Source organism: Anomaloglossus baeobatrachus, chromosome 4, assembly GCF_048569485.1.
Source record: "Anomaloglossus baeobatrachus isolate aAnoBae1 chromosome 4, aAnoBae1.hap1, whole genome shotgun sequence".
Classification (NCBI taxonomy): Eukaryota; Metazoa; Chordata; class Amphibia; order Anura; family Aromobatidae; genus Anomaloglossus; species Anomaloglossus baeobatrachus.
Window position 1 is genome coordinate 414,176,694 of NC_134356.1, and position 24,842 is coordinate 414,201,535.

A 24,842-nucleotide genomic window follows, 5' to 3' on the forward strand; every position below is an offset into this window, starting at 1 on the left:
CTTTATGGAACATTTTAAAATGTTTAAAAATCTACATTTTCATCATACTTTTATTACCCAACCTTTCACATACATACAGTGTACATACAGTGTACAGTGTTGCTTGACCGTTTTAGACAAGTTGCAAAAGTAGATAAATAGAACCAAATAAAACAAATGAGTAAACCATATTAGATTTTTTTATTTTTTAAATTAGGGAAATTAACCAATATCCATGTCTAAAGGCCCCATTACACGCAACGACATCGCTAAAGAGATATCGCTGGGTTCACGGAATTCGTGACGCACATCTGGCGTCGTTAGTGACGTTGTTGCGTGTGAAACCTACGAGCAACCGCTAACAATCCAAAAAGCGGCACAAATTGTTGATTGTTGACACATCGTTCCTTTTCCAAATATCGTTGCTCATTTGGGACGCAGGTTGTTTGTCGTTCCTGAGGCAGCACACATCGCTACGTCTGACATCCCGGGAATGACGAACAACAGCGTTCCTGCGTCCTCCGGCAACGAGGTGGGAGTGACGTTCATGCGGCTTCTCTCCGCCCCTCCGCTTCTATTGATGGCCCGCTGTGTAACGTCGCTTTGACGACGACAAAAACCGCCCCCTTAAAAAAAGAGTTTGTTTGCCGGCATCAGCGACGTCGTTAGGAAGGTATGTGCGTGTAACGCATATTAGTGATATTGTTCGCAACGGGCAGCAATTTGCCCGTGACGCACGCACGACGGGGGCGGGTGCGATCGCTAGCGATGTCGTAGCGTGTAAAGCGGCCTTAAGAGTGGAAAAAGTATGTGAACCTTTAAAACTGACAAATAATTTGATGGTGAAATTAGAATCTATTGTTTTCAATCAACGGGAGGACAATCAGGTGCGATTGTGTAACCTGTTTTAATTAAAGAACAGTTTTAATCAAAGTCTAGGTTTGTGTGTGTGTGTGTGTATTATGGCACAAACAAAAAAGATTTCTGAGGACCTCAGAAGAAGGGTTGTTGATGCTTAAGAGGCTGGAAAAGATTCTAAAACTATCTCTAAATAGTTTGGACTCCACCAACCGACAGTTGGTCAGATTGTGTAGAAATGGAGGAAATTCAATGCAGTTATTACCCCCTACACAAGTGGTCACCAACAAAAATCATTTCAAGAGCAAGGCATGTAATAGACTGTGAGGTCACATCAGCGTCTAAGGTAACTTCAAAGAAACTAAAGGCCTCTCTCACATTAGCTAGTGTTAATGTTTGTGACGAGTCCACTATTAGGAGGACACTGATCAACAATGGTCTACATGGATAAATTGTAAGGATAAAGCAACTCCAAAAATAACATTGCTGCCCATCTGCAGATTGCTTAGGATCGCAAGCCACAATTCTATTGGAACAATGTTTGTGGAAGGACAAGAACAAAATAGATCCTTTAGTTTAAAATAGAGACAAAATGTTTGGAGAAAGAACAACAGTGCATTTAAAACATTACAAAGCTTAATATTTTTTGCTTTCTAATTTAATTTTTTTTTTCTATTTTTATAAATGCATTTGTAGTTTTAGTTGATATTTAAGCAGTAATATAAAACATGATACAGTCTACTAGGCAAGGAGCGCAGTTCTTAGGCCATGTGCACACACTGAGTGCTTTTTTTTTTTATCTCAATATTTCTAGCCAAAACTAGGAGAGGAACAATCAGAGGAAAAGTATAATAGAAACACGGGCATCACTCCTGGTTTTGGCTTACAAATACTGAGGTAAACAACGCAGCAAATGCCTTACAAGCTCTTTCCGAAAGAGTTGTAATCACTCCACTGAAGATGGCTGGATTGCTTCTGCTCCTTAGATCTTACAACAGCAGGGCATGAGCAAACAATGCCTCCGGTCCAAGTATGAGGCTGGGAAGCTGAGGGGAGGTGCGATCCTGAAGCAAAATGTTGAAAGAAACTTTTTAAGAATTTGTGATATAAAAAATATCATGAGGTTGACAAAGTTGGAAGTGATAAAATGTAGAAATGAGTAGAATATTTATTATATTTATGGAATTCATTTTAAGACAATAAGCTGCTTGCTAAATAAATATCTATATATATAATTTCATTATTCTGTCTGTCTGTCTGTCATGCTCCAAAATTGTGTCCTTACGGTGACACAAAGCTGATTGGCCGCTGGGTTCGCCATGGCCCCGCCCCCCCACACGGATTGGCCTCTCGCCCCGGCTCTCTGCAGGCCCTGCCCCCCTCACGCAATGCACGCTTGCTCTGGCCCCGCCCCCCGCACGCATTCCCCCAACTGACACGGAGCCCCAGGTGAGTACACACACACACATCAGATCACACTCACTCTCACACACACCTCACACACACATCACATCCACACACTCACAACATCCTGGGATATCGCTTGCTTCTCGGCCGCGATACTGTGCTGTGAGCTTTCAGGACCTGCCGGAGGATCACATGGCCAGAAGCATGTGGTATCTCCGGATGTTGTATGAGCGCGTATGTGTAATATCGTCAATGTGTGTGTGTGTGAGTGTATGCGATCGGGTGGGTGTGAGTGTATGCGATCGGGTGGGTGTGAGTGTATGCGATCGGGTGTGTGTGTGTGTGAGTGTATACGATTGGATCTGTGAGTGTCGGCAGAGGAGCACGGCGTGCTGGAGGAGGCTGGGAGGAGAGAGGCTGATCCTGGGGAAGGCTGGGAGGGTGGAGGCTGAGAGAAGAGAGGCTGATGTTGGGGGAGGCTGAGGCTGGGGTAGGCTGGGAGGAGAGAGGCTGATGCTGGGGACAGAAAAGGCTGATGCTGCGGGCATAGAGGCTGATGCTGCGGGCACAGAGGCTGATGCTGCGGGTAGAGAGGCTGATGCTGCGGGCATAGAGGCTGATGCTGCGGGCACAGAGGCTGATGCTGCGGGCACAGAGGCTGATGCTGCGGGCACAGAGGCTGATGCTGCGGGCAGAGAGGCTGATGCTGCGGGCAGAGAGGCTGATGCTGCGGGCACAGAGGCTGATGCTGTGGCCAGCATGGGGGATGGAGCACGTTTGGGAGTGCGCAGCATGGCGGATGGAGCACGTTTCTGAGTGCGCAGCATGGCGGATGGACCACGTTTGGGAGTGCGCAGCATGGCAGATGGACCACGTTTGGGAGTGCGCAGCATGGCGGATGGACCACGTTTGGGAGTACGCAGCATGGCAGATGGAGCACGTTTGGGAGTGCGCAGCATGGCGGATGGAGCACGTTTGGGAGTGCGCAGCATGGCGGATGGAGCACGTTTGGGAGTGCGCAGCATTGCGGATGGAGCACGTTTGGGAGTGCGCAGCATGGCGGATGGAGCACGTTTGGGAGTGCGCAGCATGGCGGATGGAGCACGTTTGGGAGTGCGCAGCATGGCGGATGGAGCACGTTTGGGAGTGCGCAGCATGGCGGATGGAGCACGATGGGGAGTGCGCAGCATGGGAGATGGAGCACGTTTGGGAGTGCGCAGCATGGCGGATGGAGCACGATGGGGAGTGCGCAGCATGGGAGATGGAGCACGATGGGGGGTGCGCAGCATGGGGGATGGAGCACAATGGGGGGTGCGCAGCTTAGGGGATGGAGCACGATGGGGGGTGCGCAGCTTGGGGGATGGAGCACGATGGGGGGTGCGCAGCATGGGGGATGGAGCACGATGGGGGGTGCGCAGCATGGGGGATGGAGTACGATGGGAGGTGCACACCTCCCCCCAACACACACACACACGCGCACTGCACAACACACACACACTGGGAAACACAAACACCGCCCTACACAGACACCCACACACACAGACAACGCTGCACACACACAACACCCAACACACAAACACCGCGGCATACATAAATATACGCACATACCGCGCAACACACACACTGCACAAAATATACCTCCCCCCAAAACACACACAAACCACGCAACACACACACAATGCTACAGACACACAGCGCTCCACAAACAACGCAACAAATGCAACACACACAACGCAACACACAAACAACACCGCTCTCACCCCCCGCCACACCCAGACAACACCCAGAACATGTACAGCGCCCTACACAAACACTTGGTAACTACACACAACAACATCTATATATATATATATATAACAAAAATCATACATGAACTACACAATATGTAAATTCTAGAATACCCGATACGTAGAATCGGGCCACCTTCTAGTTAACATCATAATCAGCTAAAAACATTTTAATCAAAATTGATTTTTTTTAGGGTGAACACGGCTTAAAGGGAGATCCCGGCATAAAGGTAATGTATATTATATAATGAGTACCATTTTACGGCTAATTGTGAACTGTTTATTACTCAGCAGTAATTTTGCAAGATCATTATATTACTTTAAACCCTTTGCCGCGCCCCAGGGCTATGGGGTACTCGGTCCCGGGCCTGGTTTCACTGGGAAGTATCACGGGTGTAATGGCCGTGACCCTGGGGGGCGCTTTTAAAAAGAGGTATTTACAGGGGTTATAATAAAGTTTTTGTTGTGACGCCACTTGCGGATTGCGGCTATATGGATGGAGCCACTGCTGCACAGTCTCTCATAGCTGTTGCTGGTGTTAATGGCAGCCTGGATGTTGTGGCCCGCCGCAAGTAGGGCTAGGCCCCAGGGGATAAATGGTAGTGTTTAATGTTTAAGTCTGTTTACAATGTCGGGGCGCGGAAAGAAGGTAGACCACACAAGGGATTGCAGTGTAACTGGTCCTTTACTCACGTTGGTGATGCTTGCAACCCTATAAAGGCTGGTCCTCAAAGCTGGTACCCGTAGTTCCAGTGCCGGTGTGGTGATCTGGTGGCTTACTTCCCCTGCACCCATTTCTGGTTGGTGGGTCCCCGTGGCTTGGAGCTTCTGGGGGTCCCCTCCTGGTTGTCTTTCAGTCTTAGTCCGTACGGCAAGCAGTTTGAACCCTGCTGGGCCGGTTTTCTACTCCAGTCCCTGGTTCTCCTGTCACTGCTGGGCCCCGAACTTTAAGGTCGGTGAGGTCCTGAATGGTCCCCTCACCGTGAAGATTTTATCAGGTCTGCCTGCAGCATTTTCCTGACCTAGGGCTTTGCACCCCGTCGGTGCTATGGTTTCGAGAGTACTCCACCGTACTCCTTTGGAAACCATATGCCTGAGACTGACAGATCACTGTTACACTCTCCTGTCAGTACTGTTACATCCGTCTCCTTTCACTTCCACATACTGACTGCCTGACCCCTCCTCTCTGGTTGTCGTCTAGTGGACTGGATTGGTTCCACCTCTAAGTGGCCATCCATTGGGTCCAAGCCTAGCCTGTCACCAGTACTTGGGAAAGGGAAAAACAGGGATTACATGAGTGTTTTGGTGTTACCGGCACTGGTCTTCTGGGTCCCTGGGGAAGGCCCTGCATCTTTGGCAAGATGCAGTTCCCTGTAGCTCCTGATGGCTTCAGGGGCACTACACCTTCACAACCAATGATGTATGTATACGTCATTGGTTGTGTGTAACTCCTTAATGGGTGCTCGAGCAGCGATCCTACATTATTCCCGATGCATGTCTGCTGATCTGAGTAGCAGACATGCAGCTAACAGGTGTGTGGATCAGAGATACTGTACATCCAAGTTAACTAGTTACATTGTGATGTCAATTTCTGACAGTGCGATCTAATACCAAGGATTATGCCAGGTCCCGATGGATGAAGTGAACCCCCCCATGATGCAATCACGAAGCACCAATGGGTTGTCATGACACCGGGAGTCAGATGATAACCCTTTTGCTGTCATGACGAAGTTCCTGTAAATGTTGGCTAAGCACCAGCACTCGCAGGAGATCAGCATTTCTACTGTTCAAAGGAAGGAATGCTGAAACACTGCTCTAAATAGCAGAAGCAATCAGACAGTTCAGACTTCAAGTCACCAAAGTGCACTAATAAAATCAATACAAAATAAATAAATAAATATATATAGGATAAAAAGGAAAAAAACTAAAAGTTAAAATTCCCCCCTTTTGCCCCATTGAAAATAAAAAATTAAGAAATACATATTTGGTATTGTATTCAGAAATGCCCATCTATCAAAATATAAAATCAATTAACCTGATTGGTAAAGTGCGTAGCGAAAAATAAAATCAAAACGCCAGAATAACTTTTGCTTTGGTTGCAGCAATATTGCATTAAATTTGAATAACAGGTGATCAAATATTACATCTACCCAAAAATGGTATAATTAAAAACATCAGTTCAAGATGCAAAAAATAAGCGTCACTGAGCCATAGATCCTGAAATATGAAAACACTACGAGCTCGCAATTCTCTTTATTGATAAATTTCTGAATTTTTTTTCACCACTAAGATAAAAGTATACATATTTGGTATCTACAAACCAATACTGACCTGGGGGATCCTAGCGTCAGGTCAGTTTTACTATATAGTGAAATGGTAAATAAAAACCCCCCAAACCATCGTGAAATTGCACTTTTTTTTCAATTTTACCGCACTTGGACTTTTTTTTACCACTTTCCAGTACAATATGGGGCAGAATGAATGGTGTCATTCACAAGTACAACTCTTCCCACCAAAAATAGCCCTCATTTGGCTATATTGACAAAAAAATAAAAAAAGTTATTGCTCCTGAAAGCAGGGGAGGTAAAACAAAAGCAAAAAATGGACAATCGCCAGGGGGTGAAGGGGTTGAAGTTTTAATATTTACTTTATAAAATGAATATAAACCAAATAATAGTGTGAACATTACTAATTAAAATCGCAAAAGTCAGATCTAGATATTCATTTGTGGTCCTCTTATTTTCTTTTCCAGGGAGAAGATGGGATGAAAGGTGAACCAGGAGAGAAAGGGCAGAGGGTAATCATTTTTTCCTCATCTGTATAAAATAAGACTAATGTCACACTAAATATCATTTGCCAACTAATATTTTGAAATGATAATTCTGAAATTTGAAAACATATTTTTACAAACCATTTTATTTTGTTGTTGTTTTCAGTTTTGTCCATCATCCTTTAGAGTGTTATCAGAGATAATGGAGGGAATGCATGCTCAATTTTTATACGGTATTCTTACTTACATATTTAGGGCACTACAGGACTTCCAGGCCGTATAGGTGATTCTGGACAAAAAGGAGAACTGGGAACGCCTGGAAAAGATGTAAGGATGACTTTATTATTTCAGTCATTCATGTATGCCTAATATGAGTGATGTATCACTAGAACAATAAGGTACATTGCAATCAAACCATGAATATATCATTCTATCTTTCTGGTCTTTTAATAGGGTATTGATGGCAAAAAAGGAAACAAAGGAGATCCCGTAAGTTAGTAAATACATCAATTTCCAATCATTTCTGCCTTTCCCAGTGAATTTATGGCAACATACAGTATGCAGTGGTATTATATGTGTGCATCTAGTTTCGCTTATTCTCCACTGTGGACACATTTGAGGAATTAGTTTGGAATAGTGGTATATTGCGCCTAACATTTTAAGAAATCATTTATTCTCAACAGGGGCATCCAGGACCACCTGGAAGTACAGTAAGAATTTTTTTATATACCATGTTTTTGATAAGGTGTCTTAATAATGCAATCATTTTATGACATTACACCTATACTTATATTTTCAGGTCACCGCAGTGGATAAAACATTACCCGTCAAAGGAGAAAAGGCAAGGTTTCTAGATTGTATCATATTACGTGCTATGTTAATCATGTTTTTGTCATTAGCAGCATAAATATTTAAACTTTCTTTTTTAAATTGACTTTTATCTATTTTAGGGAGATAGAGGAGAAGTAGGTTCTACAGGGAATTTAGGTTTGAAAGGTGATAAAGGAGATTCTGGATCACCAGGCGCAAGAGTAAGCATCAAATGATTATGGTATTCATACCTGTCCTTCTCAGTGAATTGCTCAATAATGCCAAAATAATACATAGTACATAATTAGCTGCGACTTGTAAGCCTCTTGAATGAATTAATTAATTCTGCCATTGTTTTTCATGGTGCTTATACAGCCATCGATTTTCGACTTTGTCAGTTTTTAATTGCTTATTAAACAGTTTTCCTTTTAGTTATACCAATTGCATATTCAGCATTTCTTTTTGAGTATTCGCCATATCTACATAATATACTTATGAATATATATAAATATTATCTTATTACTTAGTAAACAGCATTTTGCAGAAAAAAATGGCATGGTCGGAGGAAATAAATGAGGTTTTTGGACTCAGAACATCAAAATTCAAAAAGATCACATGTTTTCTTGTTGTCAGCAAAATTTATGCAGAGCAACTGTTATATGACTGATTAAGAAAATGCAATTTATTTTTACAGTACACAGTTTTATGATAACATAGAAGTACTTTTTGATGAAGTGTATTGAATATAGATTAGAATATCATTAGCATCAGCAATCTGTTCTTTTTGTACTGAATAATTCATGTAGTGGTACATGAAACTACCTACCTTTCCTAGTTAATAGCAACATAGAGACCAGTAGAGCCAGCATAATGAGTTACAGGTAGGCATGAACGAGCCCTAACTATAAAGTTCGTAGCTTGTACCGGACACCTGGTGTGCGAGGCTCGAACTTGAACCCAGACTTTTCACAGAATTTCATGACCGAGGTCGGAGTTTTGGTGCTGTTCGTATGCTAAAACGTTTGTTGAAAGGCTACATATCAAAGATGCTGTACTCTGCTGTGAACAAAATTAAAAAAAAAAATGAAGTGATAGCCAGTGCATGTAAGGCAGACAACTGTGGGCTGCAGTCCTCAGCTGTCTGCTTTATGTTGGTTGGTTATATATTTTTTTCTTTTAAATTTAGATAAATAAATAATAAAAATACAAAGTGGCATCCCCTCTATTTTTGATAACTAGCCAAAGTTATGCAGGTGTGTGAGGGCTGCAGCCCACAGTTGTCTGCTTTACCTGCACTGGTTTCAAAAACAGGGAGAACCTCACTTCACTTTTTTTAAATGTATTTATTTTGTTCACAGCTGCTGTATAGGCATCTTCCCCATGCCGCGAAGCTTGTTGATTGGATGCTTTACCTGCATTGGTTATCAAATATAGGGGGAACTCTACTTCATTTTTTTAAATTTATTCCCTATCCACATTTGTTTGCAGGTCAATTGCCCTGCTCTTACTTCCATTTTGTTTCCTTTTGCAGCCTCCTAGCCCTTACTAAGAGAATTTTACAGCCATTTTGCAGCACCAAAGTCCGGGTACCCATTGACTTAAATGAGCTTTGAGGGCCAGGATCAAGTCTGGACCCCAAACCAAAATTTGAACTAAAGTCAGGCCGAACCCATCGAACTCGAACTTTCATGGGTCCGCTCATCCCTAGTTACACTGTATCTGACAGGTGTCTTTTAGTATTCATCATATTTCTCAGTAAAAAGTATTATTTTGTGTGAATTAGGTATTTTTTCATTTGGAGCTTTGAAACATTATTATGTGTGTTAGATATATTGTATGAGTAATTGGCTGTTTCACATGTAAGGGTCCAGAAGGACGTCCAGGACCTCCAGGCAATGCTTTGGTAAGTTGCAACTTAGAGTTCACTCATTTTAAATTTCATTAGATCATAAACATATTTAAAGTAAATATTCTTTGCAGATCACCTTGTAGAAACACTGAGGTAGATTCAGTAGTGTAACTAGAGTAGTGAGGGCCCCAGATCAGACTTTGGCCTAGGATTTACCTTTAAATATACCCAAAAACACCATACCTTCTTCTTCAGAATGATGCCCTTCATTCATAAGTGTTAAACATGCTTCTTTAACCCAGGTATGACATGCGCCGTACATGTACAGGGAAAGTTAATAGCGAGTGTATGGAGCTGACTTTAACAATGACTGGTGGAGCGGCATTAGCAGTGCACCATGGGGAGCACCATTCTATGCACTCATCAATGTGTCTGTTGAAGACCTCTGTGCTTGTCATTACAAAGGAGACTGTAATTTTTGCTGTACAGAACAATACTATGGTATTGCTGTATATAACTGTCACGGCCAGGTGTACGGGCAGGCCCAGGAGGTGGATCCACTGGACCGAACTCCTAGATGGTAGGAAAGAGTCCGGCAGCTGGAACACTAGAAACAGCAGAACAGTCCTTGCACACGGGAATAGCGGAGAAGTCCCTGGGACCACGGAGTTATGGGTGGTAGTCCGGGTGACGCAGCTCAGGTTCGGAAGCCGAGATGATGTCAGGCGGGGTCCGGAACCTTGGGAGCAAGATGACGGGTCACCGCAGGGATCCGAGATGGTGCGGACTGTCAGGATGGCAGAAGGACAGCGTTCGGGGTTCAGGATACGGCAGACTGGATGGCGAGGCAAGCACGGCTCTACAAAGAGAGATAGGTGAGTACATGCACTGAAACACCAGGAGACCTGACTCCTAGCTTAGGGAACACGAAGATCAGGCCCCGCCCCCTTGGACAATACACCCCTTTATACCCTGTACCTGATTAGCCTCATTACCTGTTAATGGACGCTGGCCCTTTAAGAAAGGGTCAGTGACCGCGCGCGCGCCCTAATGCGCATGCGCGCAGCCCGGGTGCCAGAAGCCAGGGAAGGAGGCTGAGAAGAGGACGCAGGGGAGCCGGCCAGGGCCTGGGAAGCCGTCGGGCGCCGCGATCGGGGACCAGGGGGCCTGGGAAGGACGGGGACCGGAGGCTGGAGAGCGGGGAGCGTGGCAGGTGAGCCGGGGAGCGGGGCTGAGGACCCGGGGAGCGGAGCAGAGGACCCGGGGAGGGAAGCCAAGGACCCGGGGAGCGTGACAATAACACAAGTGATAAGTCAATTACAGGTTGAAGTCCCCAAAGGGGACTAATAAATACAGTGAAATGTAATCAAAAAGTTTTAAACATAAAATAAATAAATACAATTTCAAATCACTCTCCTTTTTCTCCCATTAAAAATGTAGACAAAAAAAATGAAAATAAAAATACATATATATGTGATGTGGTATGGCCAAGTTCAGAGAAGTCAGATCTATCAAAATATCAAAATAATTAATCCAATTGGAAAACACTGTTAATAGAAAAAAAATAAAAAAACACCAAAATTAATGTTTTGGGTCTCTGTAATACCGCAAAAAATGATTTAACAAGCAATCAAAAAGTCATATCTTTCCAAAAATTATATAAATAAAAACATCATCTTGCCCCACAAAAAAATAAGCCCTGACATGGCTCTATCAACTGAAAAATGAAAATGTTACGAGTCTTGCAATTTAGTTTTTTTTAAACTTCTGATTTTTTTTTCATTACTAACATAATAAAAAAATTGAGCATGTTTGAGATCACCATAATTATCCTGATGAGGAGAATCATATTGCCTGGTCATTTTGTACCACAACATATACACCGTAAAAAAAATTCCCAAAATATAATATTTGAATAGCATTTTTTTCACAGTTTCACCGCTCTTGGAATTTTTTTCCCGTTTTCCGGTATACAATGTGATAAAATGAATGGTGTCGTTCAAAATTACAACTTGTCTTGCAAAAAACATGTTCTTATACGTCTATGTGGACAGAAAAATAATAAAGTTATGGCTCTGGGAAGAAGTGGAGGAAAAAACACAAGCACAAAAATGGAAATTGGCTGCATCTTGGGGGGGGTTAAAGTACCACTCCAAGCAGTCCAGCAATTCTTTATATTATCTATCCCCCTGAGCCATTGTTGTTATTATGTGCACATTGCATGGATAAAAGTACAGAAGTAGGAAACAATTGGCATTTTAATACATGCACTGAGCGTATGATAAAAAAAGCTTGATTACTATAAGCTGACATTTTATAAATATGCACAAATCTTTCAAAGCTTTGCTTTCCTCCCAATGTAATCTTTTACACATCAAGAGTGAGACCCACCCAATATGATATACACAATGGCCTTTCCCTTATTATTAGTGATGAGTAGTGATGGGCGATCACTAAAATGCTTGAATAATCGTCGTTACTCTATTCATGCTGGTCAGACTCTCGGACGAGCTTGATGTGAGTAACGAACATTATGGTAACTCAATGGTTGGCCTGTTCGGGTCTCCGCCAACCTACAGCCAGTCATAAACAGAGCCTTCCTGGCTGGAAGGAGAGCAGGTTTTGTTTTTTTTGTCACATTATGTCCGATAAAGTTGTTTTATCTCCTGGTAGATCTATTCAGAAACTGTGAATGGCTCGCCTTGGGGTGCCTGTACACATCATGCAGTGAAGCAAGCCTGTAAATTGTGGTACTTATTTAAAGGATGAAAAATCTGAGCACCTGCGATTCTCGTGCTAGTTCCATCAGTACCCGAGCACTACGATGCTCGATTGAGTAGTGAGCAGCGCTGAGTATGCTCACTTTTCACTAGTGATGAGTGAGCATTACCATGCGGGTGCTTGGTACTTGTAATGACCAGTTGGATACTCAGATGGGGGCAACTCAAGTACATAAGTGTAATGGAAGTCAATGGTGGACTCGAGTATTTTCCTGTAAGATTTATTGGAAAAATGCTTGAGTCCTCCATTGACTTCCATTATACTTGGGTACTTGAGTTGTGCCCATCCGAGAATCCAACTGCTCTTAACAAGTGCAGAGCACCCGAGCATGGTAGTAGTGCTAGCTCATCACCACTTATTATCACATCTACAGCCCCCTGTATATACACATCCATTCTTCTCCTCAATGCATTCACTACCATAGACACCAAAGTAGTGACAGCCAGAGCTTCCCACTATTTAAAATCACATCCAGGGACACCCGTCTCATAAAGATGACTGCATATTGGCTATATAGTCATATATAATCATTTTGATGGATTTCACTCTCTCCCTAACGTTTGCAGTTTACGCACATTAAGAAGTCTTCCTCACATCGCATGATTATATTCAAACTTCAGTGCACTCCCACTAACTAGCCGTTATACCCAAATGTGGAGCTGCTCTCCTGTGGTGGCTAGCAGGTAGCATTTCTGCCTGCAGTTTTTTTGGTTTGTTTTTTTAAAGAAGCAGTTTGGCATCTGGCCAGTTGCAAATGATGACGTTACTGAAAGTCCTCATCCCCATTTTCAAATTCCGGGTTGCACAGTAGAAATAACACAGGTGTTAGACCCCTGACTTTGGATGCATCCTCTGCTATGCTGATTAGAAAAACTGTGGAAATAGAAAGCGCAATAGGGTCTTACCCGGTATATACCGAGAGAAGTGGAAGATTTGCACTCACCTCAAAGAGTTGTGCCAGTCACAACTCCTGTATAAGCATGTGGTATTAAGGTGAATTCTGCTGCAGTCCCCGTGGTAGATAACAGAGTAATAATGGAGAAGGGGTTTTATGCCGCGCTTTTCACCAGGCACAAGGACGAGAAGATATTCAATGTTCCTTTATTGTAGCTTGAGTCTATACGTTTCAGGAGGTTTGCTCCCTTCATCAGGACATAAGGCACAAATTTAACATATGTTAATTTTGTGCCTTATGTCCTGATGAGGGAGCAGAGCTCCTGAAACGCGTTGACTCAAGCTACAATAAAGGAACATTGAATATCTTATCATCCTTGTGCCTGGTGAATAGCGCGGCATAAAACCCCTTCTCCATAATTACTCTCTGCTATGCTGATTATTAGGCCCTAGGTAACTTTATCAATTCAGTAATAACAACTAACAAACTAGGAAAGAAAAAAAAACAAAAACAAACAATAAATAAAAAAACAAAGTGGTCCCAACTCATAAAGGCATACAATTTTAAATGAAGAATTAAACATATTGATCATACAATATTGAATATGGCATTCATGTTTCACAGTCTATTTTCATGATGGAAAATTAGTCATAAAAAATGGCCTTAAATCTCCTGTCCTCTTCCTCTCTGATATGGCTTGTTGCATGTTGTTGAAAAGCTGTAACTGTGTAAAAAGAATTGCGCACAATGATATAATTGAATACTTATGTAAGTGTCATAATTTGTTCTAATACTAGTTTATGTTTACAGATAGAATCTGTTCCAGAAAAAGGACCAAGAGGAGAAAAGGTAATAATGAAGTAGCCATAGCATTTTATGGTGTGTAAATTGTATGTACTATTATGCTATACAATACACAACATAAATGAGTACACCTTTGGTTAAAAATGCAAACAAGTTCTCTTCCCAATTAAAACAGTTTTGTGATACCCATTTGATTTACTGTACTTGGAACTTTTTTAAATTAATAATTCATATCAATGCTAAATAAGACATTATAATAAAATATATTTTTGGTAAAATGAGCACACTTTCTATAACTCACAGCTTCATAACACATTATTTCTGGTGCTAGTTAAAAGGGCTATCACATTGTAACAACAGCGCTCTGATATACTCCATCCATTTATTGTCTACAGAGATTAGAGATAGCCAAATGCAGCCACTACTCACTTCTGAGCATTTTAACCTCACTAATACACTGTGTGCAAAATTATAATGCAATTTGTATTTTTATTTTTTTTAACCTTCTTTTTATTAGATTTTAATAACAAATAAATATAATCAATAATCATATAATACAATACATTATGATTATGTTAAACTACAAAATTACGGATAATGTATCTCCTCGAGATCCCCCCCATCCCAACAGCAAGGTTTCCTGCCTTCAATATAAACATACCAATGAATAACCGTAAAATTTCAAACATTACGTCAAAAAAATCGTGCTTGAAGTCACCATGTCAAGTATCATTATTAGATGGTGAAGGTGATGCTCCTGAGTTTAGGTGGTTCAGGGCCTTCTCTGGATCCCCGAACTCCCAATTTTTCCCCTCCACTGTGAAGCGAAGGGTCGCTGGATATGGTAGGCTGAATCGAATGTCTCTTTCCACTAATAGTCGGCATACCGGGCTGAATGCTTTACATTTTACTGCCACAATTGCTGAATAGTCTTGAAAAATTAAGAGTTTATTGTTGTTGTATGAGAGACCCTTCTCATTCCGGAAAGCCGCCAAGATTTTTTGTTTGTCTTGAAAGTCCAGCACTCTAAAGATGACCGGACGGGGTCTGGAACTTCCATCCCTGCGAGGGGGACCAATTCTGTGTGCTTTTTCGATGGCTATCGATCCTGATGTTGTTTTACTTTTAGGGCCTTAGGTAGCCATTCTGTGGTAAATTTTTGTAAGTCCTTTGGGTGAACCGACTCAGGGAGACCTACCAGCCGGAGGTGGTTCTGCCTCGACCTGTTCTCCAGATCATCCATCTTTTCCAACAGGGAGGCTACATCTTTCTCCTTGGCTTCCAGCTTCCCAGCGAGGTCCTGTAAAGAGTCTTCTAGGTCTGAAATTCTCTGTTCCACCTCCGTCAGCCTGGTTTGTTGTGTGTTAACCTGGGTAACAATAATGTCCAGAGAGGATTGGAATGCTGCCAGCCTACTATCAATGACCGGCATCAGCAAGTCCATTATGGCTTTGGCAGTGGATTGGGAATCAGATGCAGGCATGTTGGCCTCTGCTGCAGCCTTTGCCAGAGGGGGCGACTCCTGACTCTGGGTTCCTCCCTCCTTTTTTAGCGGATGTGGAAATATTTTTACCTACAAATTTGTCCATGTTGTGTGAAGCTCCAGGCCGCTTCTTTGCAGAAATGGGTGACTGCACTTTAAAATGTTTTTACATTTGTATAGGAAGGATAGATAGTTGGTTGTCAATCAGGCTGCAGAGCTATGAGAAGTTCTTTCTCCCAGGGGATTCTAGCAAGAGTCCAAGCTTCCCTGCACTTTTACTCCCCTCCTCCCTTATTCTTAATACTTCTTTTATTTTTAATAGGGGTTAAAGTCCTTTGGCACTGGGGTCTGTGGGCTCTGAAGATGACCCTTTATAGCCCAGCTGCTCTGGAGAGAGGCTGTTTGCTGGAGCTGCGGTTCAGAGGTGGTTTATATGCTTGAGTGCAACTTAGATTAGAAAGAATTCAGGGTATCCACCCCCAGTTCTCTCAGGCAGCTCTGCCCCCACAGCCACTCCCCGTGTCAGCTACCTCCAGCCCCTCTGCTCTCTCCTGTAACTACAGACTTTCACACACTCCCCGCACCCCCCTCCCTGCCACAGAAGAAACAGTGAACGTTCACTGAAAACTATGGCCGCCGCTGGAAGCACTTCTAGTCCCCCTCCCTATCTCCTTCTGGATGTTAGTGCCCGGTTTTTCTCCCCTCTCTTACCAGGTCCCGTGTGTTTTCCGTTTGCAGTGGCACAGATACAGGGGTAGCAGGGAGGATGGGCAGCGTTCCTCTGTGCAGCACAGCCCACAGCCTGCAGCCTGGTGCGTGGTGTCAGAGCACTCCTTTCTTTGTGGTGCAGCGTACACCTATCACCTCCGGAGTATCAGGAGAGCCAGGCCCAATGTGCACCCCTTGTCCTGGCCTTATCCCCGCAGCCTTGAGATGTTAGGATGGGCCTGGATAACGTTTTTGACCTATGCTGCTGCAGGAGCTCATGATAAAAGCAGCTACCACATAGCTCAGCCTCCTGGAAGTCCTGCAATTTGTATTTTTGATAATTAACGCTATTATAGAACTACAGGGCTGTCAGTCAGTCCAAAAGGTTAATAAACTTGAATATTTAGGAAAGTAAACGGAAACTTTTGGCACTGGGGAGGACTAGAGATGAGCGATGTTCGAGGCTCAAGGTTCGCCAATTTCATGTTCGAGTGATTTTGGGGGGTGTCCGAGACGTTCAACGAACTCGAGCTTTTTGCTAAAAGCTCGACAGTTCGAGTTACGTTCGAGAACGGTTCGAGCACCAAAAACGTGGCTTTTCACAGTAAGGCTATGTGCACACGTTTCTGTCTGCGTGCGTCCTTCATCCCCAGCACAATCCCTCTCTCTTTCCTACTCACCGATCACGGGCGCCTCGCTGCACGGCTGTCACAAATTATTAATTAATTATTATTAATTATGCACAGAGGGGACATCAGCTGTGAGCCGCTTCACGGAATGAGGCTTAATTCATTATTTCTCTCTCTCTCTGTCTTTCTCTTTCTCTCTCTTTCTTTCTTTCTTTCTGTCTTTCTTTCTGTCTTTCTTTCTGTCTTTCTTTCTTTCTGTATCTTTCTTTCTTTCTTACTTTCTGTCTTTCTTTCTGTTTTTCTATCTTTCTGTCTTTCTTTCTGTCTTTCTTTCTGTCTCTCTTTCTTTCTTTCTTTCTTCCTGTCTTTCTTTATTTCTGTCTTTCTGTCTTTCTTTGTCTTTCTGTCTTTCTTTCTGTTTTTCTGTCTTTCTTTCTTTTTCTTTCTTTCTGTCTTTCTTTCTGTCTTTCTTTCTGTCTTTCTTTCTGTCTTTCTTTCTGTCTTTCTTTCTGTCTTTCTTTCTTTTTGTTTTTCTTTCTGTCTTTCTTTCTGTTTTTCTTTCTGTCTCTCTTTCTTTCTGTCTTTCTTTCTGTCTCTCTTTCTTTATTTATTTCTGTCTTTCTCTGTCTTTCTCTGTCTTTCTCTGTCTTTCTCTGTCTTTCTCTGTCTTTCTCTGTCTTTCGTATAAAAGCCGTTTATACAATCAGCTGCTGTGTGATGTGATTTAGGCCCTTGAACCTGACACATCATCTGATCGCTTTGCCTTCCAGCAAACCGATCAGATGATATTGGAGTCGGATTGGACGGCATGGGACCCTTGACCCAGGATTACTGCGGAGGGGGTTTCTTTATTTCAATAAAGATGGAGTCACTAATTGTGTTGTGTTTTATTTCTAATAAAAATATTTTTCTGTGTTGTGTTTTTTTTTATCTATACTAGAAATTCATGGTGGTCATGTCTAATATTGGCGTGACACCATGAATTTCAGTCTTAGGGCCAGTTGATAATATACAGCTAGCCCTAACCCCATTATTACCCAGCGAGCCACCCGTCACCAGGGCAGTTTGAAGAGTTGGATACAGCACCGAAGATGGCGCTTCTATGAAAGCGCCTTTTTCTGGGGCGACTGTGGACTGAAATTCGCAGCAGGGGTGCCCAGAAAGCTTGGGCACCCTGAGCTGCGGATTCCAATCCCCAGCTGCCTATTTGTACCTGGCTGGACACAAAAATTGGGCGAAGCCCAAATAATTTTTTTTAATTATTTCATGAAATTCATGAAATAATTGAAAAAAAGGGCTTCCCTATATTTTTGGTTCCCAGCCGGGTACAAATAGGCAGCTGGGGGTTGGTTACAGCCCGTAGCTGCCTGCTATACCTGGCTAGCATACAAAAACATGGCGAAGCCCACGTAATTTTTTGGGGGGGGCAAAAAACCCCTGCATACAGTCCTAGATGGAGTATGCTGAGCCTTGTAGTTCTGCAACTGCTGTCTGTCTGTATGGAGGAGAGCAGACACCAGCTGCAGAACTACAAGGCTCAGCATGCTCCATTCACTAGTGTATGCAGGAGAGCAGACAGCAGCTGCAGAACTACAAGGCTCAGCATGCTCTATTCACTAGTGTATGGAGGAGAGCAGACAGCATCTACAGAACTACAAGGCTCAGCATGCTCCATTTACTAGTGTATGCAGGAGAGCAGACAGCAGCTGCAGAACTACAAGACTCAGCATACTCCATCCAGGACTGTATGCAGGAGTTTTTTGTCCACCAAAAAAAATTACATGGGCTTCGCCATATTTTTGTATGCTAGCCAGGTACAGCAGGCAGGTATGGCTGCCCCCAAGCCCCAGCTGCCTATTTGTACCTGTCTGGGAACTAAAAAAAATAGGGAAGCCCTTTTTTTAATTATTTTATGAAATAATTAAAAAAAAATATCGACATGAGCTTCGCCCCATTTTTGTGTCCAGCCACGTACAACTAGGCAGCTGGGGATTGGAATCCGCAGAACAGGTTAGCCCGAGCTTTCTGGGCTCCTCTGCTGCGAATTGCAGTCTGCAGCTGCCCCTGAAAATGGCGCTTTCATTGAAGCACCATCATCTGGCGCTGTATCCAACTCTTCCAGCTGCCCTGAAGCCGGGTGGCTCACTGGGTAATAATGAGCTAATACTAGCTTTGTTTTACTAGCTAGTATTAAGCCAGAGATTCTTAATGTTAGGCAAGTTTGACCCAGCCATTAAGAATCTCCAATAAAGGGTTAAAAAAAGACACCACACAGAGAAAAAATACTTTAATAGAAATAAATACACAGACACACTTAGAGACTCCATGTTTAATACTCCCTGTCAGCCCTCCACGATCCATGGTCTTCTGTCTTCTTTCTCATTCAACCCATGCAGCTCTGGTACATCAGACAGCACAGCATGGGAGGAAGAACGCTGCTGCTCTCGTGCAGTATATTCACTCAGTGAGAGTGAACAGAGGCTGCGGGCTGTAAGTGGTGACGTCACCGCTGACAGGAGGGTTGCTATCGCAACGGTGATCTCCGTTATTGACCGGCTGTGGCAGCTGGTGAATAACGGAACGGGGAAGCAGAACGGGAAAGCCGACCATGTGCCAGAGCATTTTGCCGGTATACGGAGATGCTGGAACGATCACCGCGTACCGGAGAGATGCAATGACAGGACCTAGCATGACGTCATAGCCATGTGACCAGTCTGTAGCCAATGAGATAATAGAGACGTGACTGGTCACATGCTTTTTTTGACGTCACAGACAGACGGTCCTATCATCAGTGCTGGTTACCGGGAGGACGCAGCGTTTATTGGAAGGAAAAGCGGCGGGAGACAGAGTGCAGGACACTACTCGGGGACCTGTAAGTGTAATGGCAATGTTTATTAACTGTATGTGTACATTTATTATGTGTTTTTATGTGTTTGTGTTTGCCTCCCATTGTTTTCAATGCGATTCTAGAGGTTCGTCGAACGGTTCGTCAAACCGAACTCGAACGGGGCCTCCGTTCGACGAACCGAACCGAACTCGAGCCTTCAGAGGTTTGCTCATCTCTACTGGGGACACACAGGCGTATAAAAAAATAGGTCCAATTCTCACCTAGAAAAGATTTTTTCTCACACTAACCTTGTGCTGTCCGTATGCATTCTGTTTTGTTTTTTTTATTCAGCAGCCATTAATCTTTTACAGGACCATTTACCGTTTCCCATCTTACAATAATGTAGTGGTAAAACTTGTTTGCCATACTGATGGTCTGTTTGGCATCTGATTTTTTTTCTCACACTATATGGATTTCCAAGTAAAATCACATCATTTTGCTACTTCTCATGTCGAATACAACTTAGAAAAAAAGCAGCTCTGCTCTGCCTCATAGAATAACATTGGTCTGAGTGCAATCCCGTTTTTTTTTTTAATTTCACTCCGATTTATACGCTCATGTGATCTAGCCCCTAAGAGGACATCTTCTATATGTTTGCAAAACTATTGGGCAACTATTAGGGTACATGCCCACAATCAGAATCCTCTGTGCCCTGGACGCTGCTGGTACTGACCTGTGGGGCCGCGAGTCTCCTCCACAGGAGAATGCAGGAGACCGCAGCTGCCCGTGCACACGTTCAGGGTTCGGGTAGCTGCAGTCTCTCCTTTGTGTTCTCCCTATGGAGAATTGACATGCTTGCAGCTCGGAAAGCCGCACCACAGGTCAGTTTTTGCTGCAGGCCACATACACACAGTGGGCATGGGATTTCTAGAAATCCCATCCCTTGTGCTTGTATTGTACATCACAGCGTTTTGGCTGCAGCTGAAACACGCTGCATCCAAAACAATGCAAACACTGATCGTAGACACAAACCCTAAGTGAGCAGAATTGTTATGCAACTAAATGAAAAGTGTAAATATCCCGACTCAATTTTTTTTCATGTGTTAAACTGAGTAATAAAAAATATCAGTGACCAATATAGCCCCTCTTCTTTTCAATAACTGTCATAATAAGCCTTACATCCATGGAGTTTGTCTATTCCTAATCTGTTGACAATCAACTTTTTGGGAAGCACAAACTGTAACGCTCACCTCATAAGTCAATAAAACCTTTGAACATCCTGTCTTCAGACATTTCTTCGCCTAGTCTTGACATTTCAACTTCTGTGTCTTATTCAGTGGTTGTCAGGTTTCAGCCTTCCTTAGTTTGGCCATGTCTCTGAGCACTGACACCTTGTACTTCGGTGTCTTGTTTACTGGTGGTAAGGTTTCAGCCTTCCTTACCTTGGCCGTGTCTCTGAGCACTGAACACCTTGTACTACTGGGCACTTCGGGGAGATAGCAGTTCTAGAATATGTCAGCACTGGAGGATAATGGGTTCCTGGTGGTTTCATGTTTGATTCTTCTCAAATCTTTTGTAGTTCATGAGTGTCTTTTTTCTAAACACATTTTCACGACCCTGTTGACTATTTGCCACAAAACTTTTGATGATTCTGTGATTATACCCCAATATCTTAGCAATTTCATGAATACTGAACCCCTCTGTTACACTTTTACAAATTTTTGACTTTTCAGAGTTAGTTAAAGTTATTTTTTGGCTTATAGTTAGTACCAGAGAAAAAACAAACTGCCTAATAATTTTGCACTCATTGATAAAGGGGGTTGATATCCTTAGGTTACAGCCTTCATTATTACCCAAATACACATAATAACCTAACCTCTTCTGCTTCATCCAATAAGCATTCAAGTTTATACAGATTAGAAATGGAAAATCTGCATAAAAATAATGATATAGTCAAAATACTCACTTGCATTTTAATTGTGCACACAGTGTGGGCTCAGGCAATCACTATAAGCTTGTAAGCCAAGTGCAGAGAGATTTGTATCAGGATGCAATGGGTTATGGATCAGGAATGAGACTACTAGAGATGAGCGAACCGGTCGTGGTTCGGCTCGAGTTCGGTTCGCCGAACGGAGGTCCCGTTCGAGTTCGGTTCGTCGAACGTTCGACGAACCGAACTCGAACGGCATAGGAAACAATGGCAGGCATTCACAAACACATAAAAACACCTAGAAAACACCTTCAAAGGTGTCCAAAAGGTGACAAACAACTCACAACACAACACAAACACATGGGAAAGTGACAAGGACATATACTCATGCGAAAACAAAAGAGCTGGACAAGGAAAAAGAGGAGGACACACAGATATATGAGTATATGCAAGGAAACGTCGATGCCATTACTGTGCAACTTGAGCCCTGCTTATTTTAGGCTTCCAATCTGGATAAATTGACTGAGCTTGCCACGTACGCCTTGGGGATCTTGTCGTGTCCTGCAGCCAGCGTTCTCTCGGAACCTGTCTTCAGTGCTGCTGGGGGTCTGCTGGCAGATAAGCACACGTGTCTGTCCACTGACAATGTGGACATGGCTCTCAGAGGACTTTTCTTCCCCTGGGTCAGCCAGGGGAGGCGAAAGGCACGCGTATTTTTGAGAGTGCTTCATGCAAAGCATCTTTTTCTTTTTCAAAAGGGGGGTCAACTGATGCCAGTCAAGTGGGGTGTGTGTGGCCCAATTAGTGGAAACGAGGGAGACTGTGGTTGGAGTCCCCTCGCTTTTGAAAAAAGAACCAAGATGAACAAGTCATGGCTCTCAGAGGACTTTTCTTCCCCTGGGTCATCCAGGGGACGTGAAAGGCATGCGTATTTTTGAGAGTGCTTCATGCAAAGCATCTTTTTCATTTTGAAAAGGGAGGTCAAGTGATGCCAGTCAAGTGGGGTGTGTGTGGCCCAATTAGTGGAAACAAGGGAGACTGTGGTTGGAGTCCCCTCGCTGTGTTTTACATGATTTTCGAAGGGCATGACATGACTAAGAGGTTGAGTTTCATCATCTGCAACTTGTTGGCAACAGAAAGGCTGCCTTTACACCCTTTTGAGACCGAGGATTTTCGAGACCTTATGCCCATTGCAGTGCACCAAGAGCCGATGGCCAGTCGTCACTCCTTCTCCAAGAAAGGCATGCCCGCGCTACCACAGCAGGTTGCACACAACCTCACCGATTCCTTGAGAAACTCTGTGTGTGACAGGGTGCATTTCACCACAGATACTTGGACCAGTAAGCATGGACAGGGGAGTTACATGTTGCTGACTGGGCACTGGGTAACTATGGTGAGAGATGGAGAAGGGTTTGCTGTACAAGTCTTGCCGTCCCCACGACTTGTGTGTCAATCCTTCCTCTGTATGTACAAGTTCCTCCACTGCTTCTGCCTCCTCAACCTCGTGTGGGTCCTCCACCTCGGCCCAAACCCTGTGTGGTCAGTCCACCCTTCCTTGTAACTGCGCCCAAGGAATCCCACACACCTCCTTACTATGCTGGCAGCAGAGCTCAAGGTCATCAGGCGGTCAAATGTTTACTTTGAAATGTAGGGGAAATGTGAGACACCGCTGAGGAATTGTGGACGGTTAGCTCTGGAGAGTGAGACCGAGTTTCATCAATGGTTGTCTCCACTCAACCAGCAGCCAGGGAAGGTCGGGTGCGACAATGATGCAAACCAGTCTGCGACCCTTCTTCAGGGCAATGTGACACACATGCCTTGTATGGCTCACGTGTTGAACCTGGTTGTCCAGCAATTTTTAAAACACTATCCCGGCCTACATGGCCTTCTGACCAGGGCACGGTGTAACGCCTGCCTGGATCGACACACTCAGATGGGCTGTAAAGGATAGGCTAGAGGGAAGCCACTCACCAAGCTGGACACCCAGAACCCTGAAACCCTTTAACCCCTATACAGTGATTTGGAATTACACAGGGCCCAAGTTGATCAATACCTGTGGAAGGCTGCAGTTCCAGAGAATAGTAGTCATGCAGGGTCAAAACATTAAGTGAGGAAGAGGAACAGAATAGGATGGCCAGGACTTAATCAGAAAACAAGCAGAGGTGAAATGCGGATCGGCCAAAGAGGTACATAAACAGCAAGCAGGAAAAGTAGTCACAGGTAATAAGCACACAAAATCATAAAACTGAACTGGGGGTAACAGTAACAAGAGGTTCATAGCTTTGTCTGGCAGTGGTCTGCAGACAGGAGGGGCCTAAAAAAGGGTGCGGTGTATTCCCATTGGTTGTAGCTGAATGATTGTACTTCATCTGTGAGATACCCACCACCTACATTCAGCCTGTGGTTCTGCATCTGTCAAGGTAACGCAGCCCAGTGGGTGAGCATAACCTGCGTCCACCTGCGCCGCTGGCATCGACTCCTTTCCCATCATCAGCACTATGCACGAAAGGAACACGTTGTCACCTGGCGACCGGAGTACAAATTGATTGAGTGGACTACGTTGGTGACTTAACAGCCGTGTGCGGCAATGATGCAAACCTGTCTGCGGCCCTTCGTCAGGGCAATGTGACACACGTGCCTTCTATGGCTCACGTGTTGAATCTGATTCTCCAGCAATTCTTAAAATACCATCCCGGCCTACATGGCCTTGTACAGCGGGCACGCTGCTATGTGCTCACTTTCATCCTTCGCACCCAGCAGCTTAACAACTTTCATCGCTCCTGAAGTCTTAGGGTCTGGCGGTTAAACGCCTGAAATGCGATGTTCCGACATGCAGGAATTGGAATCTGCACATGTTGCAGCATCTGTGGCAGCACCGCAGAGCCCTGCTGAAATACGGTATGACGTATACCCTGGGCTAACTTGATCCAGAGGTGGTGCAGATCACGCTGCTGGAGTGGTGTCAGATCAAGGACCTATGCACCCTTCTACACAGTTTACAAATATCGACGAAGATCTTTAGCACTGGCGATGCCATTCTCAGCGTGACAATTCTGGTCATCTACAAGATGGAGCACACTGTATGCATTATTCGGAGTCAGGTGTTGGTCCAAGAAGAAGGGGAGGAAGTACAGGAGGAGTCATATGCAGAAGGGATAATAAGATCTACATGGTCCAGACGGTGAGTGGCACCTAGGCGGAAGTCAAGGGACGGTGGGGGAGAGGGATTAACAAGGTCGCATAGTATCTGCAAAAATTGTTGAGGAAGGTGCAGGAGCCCATGAAGAAATGGAGGATGAACTGGCGATGGGCATGGAAGACTCAG

General features: G+C 43.9%; 1 protein-coding gene across 1 annotated transcript in view; it reads left to right on the forward strand.

Annotated features, from left to right (window-relative positions):
* Positions 1-24,842, forward strand: part of LOC142302455 (uncharacterized) — a 593,189-nt gene that overhangs the window by 236,466 nt on the left and 331,881 nt on the right. The window contains exons 48-55 of the mRNA XM_075343517.1: positions 6,784-6,828; positions 7,057-7,128; positions 7,255-7,290; positions 7,485-7,511; positions 7,601-7,642; positions 7,752-7,832; positions 9,476-9,514; positions 13,947-13,985. Of these exons, the coding sequence (XP_075199632.1) occupies positions 6,784-6,828; positions 7,057-7,128; positions 7,255-7,290; positions 7,485-7,511; positions 7,601-7,642; positions 7,752-7,832; positions 9,476-9,514; positions 13,947-13,985 (381 nt within the window). The remainder of the gene's footprint in view (positions 1-6,783; positions 6,829-7,056; positions 7,129-7,254; positions 7,291-7,484; positions 7,512-7,600; positions 7,643-7,751; positions 7,833-9,475; positions 9,515-13,946; positions 13,986-24,842) is intronic.